This window comes from Eurytemora carolleeae, unplaced genomic scaffold (genome assembly GCF_000591075.1).
Source record: "Eurytemora carolleeae unplaced genomic scaffold, Eaff_2.0 scaffold356, whole genome shotgun sequence".
Classification (NCBI taxonomy): Eukaryota; Metazoa; Arthropoda; class Copepoda; order Calanoida; family Temoridae; genus Eurytemora; species Eurytemora carolleeae.
The window spans coordinates 104,289-116,125 of NW_019396250.1; the positions used below are offsets into that span (position 1 = coordinate 104,289).

At 31.6% G+C, this 11,837-nt stretch overlaps 1 protein-coding gene across 1 annotated transcript in view; it reads left to right on the forward strand.

Moving 5' to 3' along the window:
• The first annotated feature begins 137 nt into the window (after nt 1-137).
• The window catches only part of LOC111699364 (uncharacterized), a 33,732-nt gene continuing 22,032 nt past the window's right edge, over nt 138-11,837 (forward strand). The window contains exon 1 of the mRNA XM_023470033.1: nt 138-498. Within this exon, the coding sequence (XP_023325801.1) occupies nt 343-498 (156 nt within the window). The 5' untranslated portion in view covers nt 138-342. The remainder of the gene's footprint in view (nt 499-11,837) is intronic.

Below are 11,837 nucleotides of genomic sequence, written 5' to 3' on the forward strand. Positions count from 1 at the left end.
TGAAAGGGGTATTCGGCATCAGTGCATGACGATAATTTGAACAAATCAGAACTCAGATTGAAAACTGTTTCAACCAATAACAGGACTGGATTTAGCGCGTGCCTGCATGGTAGTAGACAGGCTCACGCAAGAACTCTTCAACTCAGTTGAATACCAACATTTGTTCAGGAAACATCACGGACAAATTTTGCTTTGAAAGATGTCCGCTGCTAGAGCGTCGTGAATCGTTATTATATTATATTAGAGGCTGCTTGGAGGCCATATGTGAGGGAACACATGTTAGTAGTGACTCAGCCTCAAGCCCTGGCCGTGAAATGAGAACTATAGTCCCAAGGGTGTGAAATGAACGATTGGTCTGGTTCAGGAGGGTTGACCCCCCTCCATCCATCCAGCTACCATCTACCGGTCAATCAAGCAAGCAGCTACCATCAGGGTAGCAGTTACCATCAGGCAAATAGCTACCATGGTGATCAGTATATACATGCTGATATATTTAATGTGAGTTTTTAACTTAAAATATCCCTTTACAACTAAACTTTTATAACCTCAGATGGTCTCAGAAATAGATAAGTTTGATATAAATATAACTATTTTCTTTCACCCCCCCCCCCCCTCCCGGAAAAAATTCAACCCCTGTGTAAGTGTTGGAACAAAATACCGATAATACTGCATTTACTTAAATTTATAGATTTCATAACTTCATGTATAGATAGATGCATGGTTGAATGATTTACTTTGTTGTTGTTTTTTTTTCAACCAGAATTCTTGGAACTCAAACCTTTTTTCAAATTTTTAATTTTTAAAAGTAAAAATATGAAAAAATGAAGATTTAAAATTTCAGTTGTTTTGTAATGTTACGACATTTAACTCTGATTTTTACATCTACCAAGCCTATTTTTCTGTCCGGTGTACTGTAAACTAGGAAGTATGGGCGCCCTTCCCCCCGTGCCTTTTGAAGACCCATCCCTCCGAGCTGGTCTTGTTCACTGTGTTTTGTGACAAAAAGATATATTCTAAACAGAATTAATTTGAATAATGAATTCAAACATACACAATATATACTTACATCGAGGTCTCAAGTTACTGACTCAACAAGAAAAAAAAATAATGAAAATTTCAAATTCACTTCTGTTTTTTTCTCAAGTAATTATAATTTTTGTCTTGGAACTTAAAAAAAGAAGTTTTTTTAACTTACTGAACGTATGCATTGCAATTAGGTTCTAATAACGACTTCAGGGTCCGAATTTAATGAATTAAAGCCGCGTCTCAAATCCCCCAAAAACCGGTTTCAATTGAGCGCCGGCTTAAATCTTGAAAAATTTAATACAATTTAAAGTGAAACCAACCATATCTTAGCCGCGGCTCAAATTCTTTAAGTTCGGTCTCAGATCATACTTTTCAACTGTCGAAACAAATTATCGTAGAAAAAAATAATAATGGACAGAGAGAGATTAAGTTTAACTCTCTCCTTGCCTATTTACCAATCTTCCTTTAGTCGAAACTAAAATATATTTTATGAGAGACCAATTAATATCTCTGTAAGGAGGGCATTTTTAATTCATTTAAAAGATTCCAACTAAAAATAGTTTCATTAAAAATTAACAAGAAATTTAGTTTTTATTTCATTTTCAAGTTTTTTTCAAGTCACTTTTTCTGGAAAGGTATTGATAACAAGAAAAAAAAGTGTGTAAAGTTTTTTTGATTAAAGTTACATCACCTTTTGAACAGGGTTTAAACACAATACTTGAAGCAAAAAGAATAGGAAGTGTTCGAAACAAGAGACATCGCCATATAAGACGAGTAGATTATTTTTATAGCAAGGGGTGTCCCAAAAATAATATTCTTTAAATTTTTATTTGTTAACAACATTTAGCAAAACTATTTTAGATTAAGTTATTGATTAGAAAATTTAAAGTATACAAATTATATCAAAATATTAAGATTAAAATTTTTTTTTAGACAGACTGTTTATACAAAAACAATGTGCAGATGACAGACTAAATAGGGTGTTGGGCCGGAGGGGGGGGGGGGGTGCTTCAAAATTATAATTTTAGAATGTTTTATTCAGTTAAATTCCCCCCTCCCTTCTATCCACCCCTCCTGTTTTTTATACTTCCTAATAATTTTTAATGCAGAATGGTTTTTGAAGGTTTTTTTTTACATTTTTACAAAATACAATAAATTGAGCTGTACGTTTTGTTTTTCCTTTAAAAATAAACGGCAAAATTATGGTTTACATCTATTACATCTGCAATTGTGGATTTAAGTTGCAGAGACAATAAAGGAAAAGGACAGAACTCACGTCGTTCCGTCATATTATGTCAACGGTTCCTTTATTTCTTGGTTAAACTTCTGAAATTTGTTTTAATGAACAAATTAGAAAATCGAGACAGATATATCGTAATACAAAGAAATAAATAAATTACACGAGAAGATATAGAAATTAAGAGAAATCTAGCACTAAGCCAGGTTTTGAACCATATGGACGTTTTCAGGTTTTTCACACGATGCTTAACTAATTTATTCATTAAGTATTTCACTAATTAATTCATTCATTTGTTTATTCAGATTCAGGATTTGATTAGCATTAAAAGATTTCAATGATTCAATATTTTTTCACTTTTTTACATAATTCAGCCGTAAGCGATCAATACAAAATGATACCTAAAAATAGATTTGCTTCTAAATATAAAAAAACATATTTAAAATTAGAATCTAGAAGGGACTGTGTGTGAGCAATGCAAGGACTCTTTTACGTATTTAGAAATTGAACACTTAATCTAATAGTTTCCCCTAAGCTTGCAACCTAAATTTGTTAAACTTTGACATTTTAAACTTTGATCAGTGGATCTAACACAATTTATGGTTTAAAATTTAATTTTCAAAATTATTTAGAAAAATAGATAATGTTGCCAGTAATTATTTCCCTTGAGTACAATTTTACAAGTGAAAACATGAGCAAGGTTACAATGCAAGGAAAGTTATTTCAGAGGTGTACACATCTTTTGTACTGCAGTATACTGTCTCTGGACGGTAATGCAGATTGCAGACACAAGTCGGATGTGACTGACTGACGTGGAATCCATCTTTCACATAAAAAAACAATCAAATATTCTGGTTAAAGGAAACTATTATGTGAACACTGATGCATCTATTTTTGTTTACAAATTCCACCCAGAGAGAACGCAAAATGTACGCAACTGCAATTAACTTTCCTTGCATTATAACCTTGAGACGTGAGCATATTGGAAAATCCATTAATTCGAAATTCAAATTAAGATTCTGGATTTAAGAATATGAATTTCTTAATTTCATGTTTCTTGCATATGCAAATTAGACTTGTCACATTTTAATTAACCCCCCCTCCACCACATCCCCCTTTTCATAGCCTTCCCTTCCAATATTATCATTCCAGTCTTAAAGGGACCTAAGACGTAATTTAAAATGATAAAATATATTTATAAATGTCCGATTCACAAATGGTACCCTTTAAACCTTTTTCTGAAAAATACTATCTATATATTATTAGCATATCAAATTATCATTTTTATAAAGTAATTAGCATAATAGATACCTATTAAAGATTACATAATAGATACCTTTCATTCAAATACAAAATTTGTAATGCGGAAGTGAATTATCACTAATATTCAAATACCCTCCCCCCCCTAAACCCCCAAAAGATCATCTGTACAATGACCAATTATATTATAGATACTATATTATTAAACATAAAATGACCTTCCCCCCCCCCTTTTCGTTAATATTTTCAATAAATGGTTTTATTTTTTTTCTTGTCGATTAAAAAAAAATATACATTTCTTTGCAATTCAATGTTTGAAAGTTTGAGCCCCCCCAATTTATGAAGGGGGGCACCCCACCCACACTTTATGAAGGGGGGACTCCCCCCCCCTTCATGGTTGATCAATCAACCGTCTAGCTGTGTATGGGTGGTGTGCCTTGTACATTTATTTACTATGAAATATAATTAGCATCACCCCCCTACCTCGTAAATGTTAAATAATGTTAAAACAAGTTTTTTTATTTTCTCTTATTTTCAAAACCTTTTTCAATTCTTATTTCACAATTAATAATATATTAAATTGTTTTTGTTATGGTTTCCCTCAATTTCCGTAAATTATTTTGGGGAACAAAACCTTTTTTTAAAGATATGATTTTATTTTGCTTTTTATCAGACGTGATTTAGTTTGGCTAAGCTTTCTTCTAACAAACATTAATGGTTATTGTTGCAGCATGTTTTTCCCAAACATTGTTGTTGCAGCATGCCTGGAGTCTAGAGTACTTGAGAATTGGCAAACTTCATAGGAAACAATTGTTTTAGTTCTCAAGCAGGGGAGGGGGGGTAGATAAGGGGGGGGGGGCAAGAGCATTTCTAAGGTTTGCAATGGACACTCTTTATCAGCTTTTCTTTACTGTAATTTCAAGTTACCCCCCATTTATAGACTGGCAAGTCTGATTCACAACATGACCATTTAAAGCTTTGTTTAATCAAGAATTTGCACATTTCTGCTTACAGAACAATTTAGTTTAATGTTGAGAATTATTTTACACGTCTCGTTAGAAAATACGGTTTCATTAGCTTCCACATAATTAATCACCTGAAGGTAAATCGGGTACCTTTGAAAATCGGGCAAATGTTCCTCTTGAAATGGAGGATCATCTGATCGGGCAAATGTTCCTCTTGAAATGGAGGATCATCTTCATCTGATCGGGCAAATGTCCCCTCTTGAAATATGATGTTTAAGTCGTAGCTTAGAAATCAGGCCTGGATAAAGTCACCAAATTTTTGACATTTAATTTGCAGCATTCCACTTTTCTTTCCAATTAATCGATTTGTTGTCGAATTTAAGCGATTTATTGGCAGCCATCCAACCTTGGCTTCCAAATTTTTTCTAGTTGGTAATTTAGAAATTGATAATGCTAATAATAATAAAGAAACGTGAGAAGTCCTCTAACGAAGACCCTCCTTCTAACTTCTAAATTTTTGCAACATGATGGCGTAAACCTTAGATATTTCAAACTATGACTTCTATATAGCGATTCATTCATAGCTAGAAATATCAAAAGTTTACGACGTTAGGTGACAAGGATAAGGAAATTAGTAAATTAGAATTAGAAAATTTGAATTTGAAAATTAGAATTAGAAAATTAGAATTAGAAAATAAGAATTAGAAAATTAGAATTAGAAAATTAGAATTAGAAAATTAGAATTAGAAAATTAGAATTAGAAAATTAGAATTAGAAAATTATAATTAGAAAATTATAATTAGAAAATTAGAATTAGAAAATTAGAATTAGAAATTAGAATTAAAAATAATTAGAATTAGAAAATTAAGGTTACGCTTTCTATACGTACAGTACAAAAAACATTAGTTTATTAATCCTAATATTATTCCTATATTTTTACCTTCACTTTTTTTAATGCAGCCTGAGCCCTTCCAACCCGCCTCAATAAAACAATTAATAACAAATTAACCTACATAACTTTATTCAAAAGGAGTAACTTCGATAAACTTTTGTAAATGACGTACTCTTAAAACTTCTTTCCAAACTGTATCAGTCCAGGTATAACCCGTTCGCTATCAAAGTAAACCATCATTACAAGTTTTACGTATTTAAGGATTAACGCAAGTTAGATCCTCAGACAATGTAAAACGTAGTTTATATAGGTCTGTTCAAACAGCGTTTATTACATATATATATATATAGGTCTGTTCAAACAGCATTTTTTACAAACTTTGGTGATTCGACTTAATCATTCTTAGATTCTTCAGGAAAAAAAAATAAATTGGTCTGAAAAGTATAGACAATTGATTAATCAATGGTTTTTATGGTTAGACGGAAGATCTTGAAAAACAGCCGAGCATTTTTAGGAATTTAGAAATATGTTTTTTTCAACCTTGAAAGATTTGTTAATGTACATTGTACATTAATCTCGTCTCCTACAATTGACATGTATTCACCCCCTTCCCCTTCCTACCCTTTCCTACTCCTTCCGAAGTTCCACTTCGCCATTTCTAAGCACCTCCGTCACGCAATGCATGGTTTGCACGTTAAAAAATGTTGATTTGTGTCCCTCTCCTGGATCCATGATTCATACCATTAGTTATATTTCATGTAACTTTGACATTGGAATCCTCAGATTCCATCCTTCCGTGTATTTCCTCTTTCAGGTGCAATGTCAAGGAAATCCCGCCATCTTAGAAAAAGTTCCGCCATTTTAAATTTGTTAAACTTTTGCGCTATTTTTTTGCGCATATTTGATATTTATCTTTTTAATATACTTGCTGCGATTTTCACAAAAAAGAAAAAGTTAAATGACCAGGTCAACTTTAAAGTGTTGCCTGGCCTCAGCCTTAAGTTTGCTCATATGCAATTTTTTGTAGCCAAGGATAGAAAAGTTGAAGAGTTAATTTTTTCCCCCTCCTGGATCCGTTTGCTCATGCAATTTTTTGTAGCCTTCAGTTTGCTCGTTTGCATTTTTTTCGCAGCCTTCAGTTTGCTTATGTGCAATTGTTTGTAGCCCAGGATAGAAAAATTGAAGAGTACCACCACTAAAGCGGGTTTTTTCCAGCTATGGTTTTTTAAGAGTAAGTGCAAAATTTTCGCGTAAGAATATTTATATTTGCAGTGCAATTCATTCATATATTTTCATTCTATGGATGGTGAATAAATGGATGAGTAATTGGGATTCTTAGAATTTTCAGATTTGCGTTGTTCACGCAGATGTTCACGCAGTTGTTCACGCAGTTGTTCTGCTGCCTTGATTTTTCAAGGTTTAATGACAAACCTAACCAATCTTATGATGGAAACTTTATCAAATTCCCTCCTCGCAAATTAAATTCCAATTTTTTTTTATAATGTCTTAAATACCAGGCCTCCATGGCGCTTTTAAATATTTCTTAACCATCGAGCATTCTTGCATCTATTATTAAAAAGTCTTTGTTTTCCTGTCTGTTGGTATGTCCGATCATAACTCATAAACCCCTTGACCCATTTGCCCCAAATTTTGATTAGGGAGCTCTAGGTAGAACCACGGACATTTCTAGAATTTAAGTTGATTAGATTGAATTTTAGTCTAGTTTCCAACCTAAGCTGGATTCCCAAGCTAAGTCCATTATAAAACACGAAAACGGTCGAAATTTTTTCAGATTTTTCTTGTGAATTTCTAGGCTTAATGATAATAATCTGAGTTTTTATCATTGCCGGCCAAATGCCACTTCTGGTCACGTGATCAGTCGTTTAATTTTCTTTTCAAATTCATAAACTGTAACAATCTTAATCTTTGCTCGAACAGATTAAAAATATTTGAATTAATTAAAAAGAAAAAGTTTTCAGGTTTTAATTTTCATTATTTTTAAGAAATTAAACTTTTTAAAATTTTTCTAAAAAACAGCTTTTTAAAGCTTTGAATTTGAGGAGTATACAGTTAAATATATTTCCATTAGGGGGTAGGGTTGTATTATCTCTTTCCACATTTCCACATACCATTTAATTCTACATAAATGTATTATTTAATACTTCTTATTAACACGCATGCAAATACAATTCATTATTATTTTATATTTTTTTCATCGGGTATAAAATGTTTTATTACCGTTTTATTGACAACTATTTTGTTCGTTTTAATGTTCGTTGGCGTTTTATTTGATTAATTTACAATTTTATGACGGTTTTTGCTCAATTCGTTGATTTTAATGCACAATTAACATTTGTTTTGCTTTGAAGTAGTTTTGCTTGCCAATGGTTATGCAATATGCATAAAATCAAACTTTTGTAAATAGTTGGAATTAAATATCATCATAAATAAAAGATTCCAATGGGCCGTATTTTCACGAAACATGAATTAAAAAGTATCAAAAATGCAGGTTTACGGTAAAACAAAATGTCGAAGAGAAAATGGCGCGGAATTGAAAAGTTCACTGTTCACTGAAACCTGTTCTGGTACTCTGGAAATAGTTGTGGTTAAGGAATAAACAGCTAACTCAGCTAGAACATATTTATCTATGAATCAATTTTTGTATATTGATCGCTTTCTCTAATTTTAAACCATATTCAGCTTGTTAAAAAAGTTTGGTATTGACACCTGAACATTTTAGTTGTCCATTGTTACATTTTTTGATTAAAAAGCGTTTCTTTATTTCCGTTTGAAAAAAAAACTTTTGGAAGGATTTTTCTAATTTTTTCTTCATTTAAATCTTTCCTCCAAGAAAGTTTGGACATTTTTAGCGTAAAAAAATATTATGCCCATTAGTAACATGTCTGTCTGGCTAACTGTTTGGATGTTTGTTGGTTTGTATTTAAACAAAAAGATCAAAAAAAAGAACGATGAAAAATAGCGACTCAGGAAAAGCCACAAATTAAGTATAAAATTTTATTAGATATAAAGCTAAAAGTTTAGTTAGAAAAGAGCGCCTATAGGTTGTTAGTTTCGGAATGTCATGCAATATGGTTCTCCGGTATCTTTAATGACCATGTTGTAGTTTTTGTAATAAAGATTAGTGGTACTTAGGCAAATTAATGTTTGCATGAATGGAGGAAGAGGGGTGGGTGGTAGTGCACCCCCTAGAATTTACAATGTTCTCAATTTTTAAGACTTAAGCTTTATAAAGTTAAAGTAGATAAAATAATTGATTCAAGCTTATATATATCTATAGTTTCGTAGAAGTAACTATTTCCATTAACCATGTGCCGATTGAAGAATTCATAACTCTGATTGGATAATGAGGTAGATAGAAAGATAGATGTTACCGCTATTCTATTTCTATTGGTTCAGAATTGACAACAAACACATTTACTGAACCCGGATTGGATCAGGCGCTAATGGACTCGGCATCCAGGAGTGATATGTTGACATAAGGAATCGTAACTGAACTAGTTTTTATTTTACAAACATGTAGGAGAGAAACAAACCCGTTTAGTTGCATATCATAAATAAATTGAGTCAAATTTTCTAATCCCTATATCTTCGCAACCTGAGGATTTCATACTTAAATTATTTCATCTAACAGAGTTTGATGCAAATATTTGATTAATTTACATTTATTTGCTCATCTTAAAAACTAAACAAAAATTGAATAATTTGACGTCGATCAGATTGTGAAACTTTGCTATATGATCATTCAATATTTCAAAATGGATGAAAACGTTTTTAATTCTCTTTTTTTCCAATTGAAATAAAATCCAATATGTTTCCGTCAAAAAGAAATTATTTTTAGCTGGAACCAATCAGTTGAATTAGTTCCGATGATCATTAAATCTTGTGGTTTTGTTCCATATGTTCTTCAATATCGGAGCAACTGTGGAACAATATAACCTGGAGCTAGGCTCAAGTTCCCCCTAGAGCTATTTATATCAATCCTGGAGCTAGTTTTCATTTGACAAATCAGCCAGCTTTCCAAGATTCCTTACAGATTTTTTTCAAATGGACTAAAAACACAATTTCAAGTGACCCTATATATACATGTCCGATTTACAACGAAATCAGTTGACATTTAATCTAGTTTAACAATCAGGAGAAGATCACAATTTTTCTATCTTTCTTTCTTGTCTGTGCTGCAGATAGTTACTTATAAGACGTCACCCTTTATAATGGAGATTCAATTATACATCACGTGATCATTGATCAAAAACTTTCTCGCTCCCATTTTTGTTTTTTGTTCTGTTTTGGTGTTATTGTAGGCTTTGTTTCTTTGTCTAATGGTATTAGTATTCAAAACTTTCCTAGGTAAAAACATTCTCATAGATATTATTCGACCAAAACCTTATTAAAACCGTTCCAAATAGTAATACATTGTTATTTTAGATTGTGTACAACATGAATTTTTAACGACCAATTACCTTTTTCGAAATGTTAGCTAGGTCATACATTTCTAATCATTTGTTGAAAAATTAAATAATAATAAAAACAGTCTTATTGGTGTATGCAGCGCTGTCATATTACCAATATTACTAAAGAACCTGCTTATTTGGAATTATTAATCATAACAATATTGAACATTAATATTCACATTTGCTTCCAACGTTACTAGAAATAGTAAAATATGTTGCAAATTATTTGTTTACATGTTGCAATCTTAATAATTCTTGATTATATTTCAATATAATGGTTAGTAGAAAAATTTTAAAAAATTGTAAATATTATTCTTCCCCTCCTCACCTTAAAAATACTTACAGTGGAAAGGTTTATGTAGCTAAAAATATACTCATACAGCCTCACACCACTGTGAACTGGATAGAGCCAGAGGGTCGATTGTTATGCAACATTACTGGAAGGACTTGTGACCTCATAGCTCTCATAGTTTTGAATTTATGCATATGTATGGGAAAAGCAAAGGAATATATCTTGTTAATCTGAGGGCAAAATCCTTTGATATTTCAAACTCAGATTTTTGGTTTAGGAGAATGCATAGTTTGAAATATCTGAGGTCTACGACATTGGGTTGCAAAGATATAGGGATTTTAAAATCTTAGTTTGTGGCTCAAGACTCAATTCCTTTATTCGGTTTTGCATATAAAAGAAATTTGAAACAGTAAGATTATTCTCAATAGCAGTTCAATAAGAGGTGATAGGAGTGAACACAGATTTCAATTTACTTAGCAACTAGTATACTAAATAGCTATTGCTTAGTTACATTAAAATGTTAACTTACTAACTTAAAATCCAATTTACTTAGCAACTAGTATACTATATTGCCTATTGCTTAGTTACATTAAAATGTTAACTTACTAACTTAAAATCCAATTTACTTAGCAACTAGTATACTATATTGGCTATTGCTTAGTTACATTAAAATGTTAACTTACTAACTTAAAATCCAATTTACTTAGCAACTAGTATACTATATTGCCTATTGCTTAGTTACATTAAAATGCTAACTTACTAACTTAAAATTCTAATATCAATTTCAATATTATTAATAATCCCTACAGATATCCCCTAATTGTCCGGACAATAATTGAATTAGGTTTGGATCATAGATTTATAAATTATGGATAGATCTACCACTTCAAGGTCATTGTTCATAAACTGTACAGTTATTTTTATTTATGATTTTAATGTTTTTGTCTATGGTTGTTTTTTTTGGTCATTTTTGCATATGAGTTAAGAGGCTCGTATGCGTCGTCTTGTACACAAGTTGTCTCTGATTCCTGGTTTCCGTCTGTCACGTCACGTACATAATTTGTCTATGGTTAGGGGTGTGGGAAATGGTTGAATCAAGGTATGTAATAAAGACCAATATATTCCTCGTCAAAATACGGCAGACATTTTGATTTACAAACGACGAAATTTTAGCAACACCTATTTCCACTTTGATTTACAGGTCTCAAACTCTAGAGCAAAACTCTATGAGAATTTTGCCAATTACTTCTTAAAAACCAAGGCTTTGTAGTGCTAAATGTACATGTAAAGGGCTACAGAAAAGCATAAGTGCAAGCTAACGCGGAAAAATCAAAGCCCAAGGGGTTGCGAATTTTTATAATCTGCAGTCTGAATGTATGTGCTACACTAAAAGTATAAAAAATTACGATGAAGTGTATTCTAACTGGATTGGAATATTTTCAGTCTTATTTTAATATCTTAAATTCTTCAAAAATTCGTCCAAAAGGAACTTATTTATACTTAAAAATATAAAATATCTAAAAATACAAAAAAATCTACATTTTATGAGTGAGAATGGATTCTTAAAATGTAACGCACAGGATGTATGTCCTTCATTTTACCGTAGTTAAGTTATTTTTCATTCTTTTTTTTAACCCTATCTCTACTTGAAAACCAGGATATGCTGGGGGGGGGGGTCAATTTGACCCCCCCC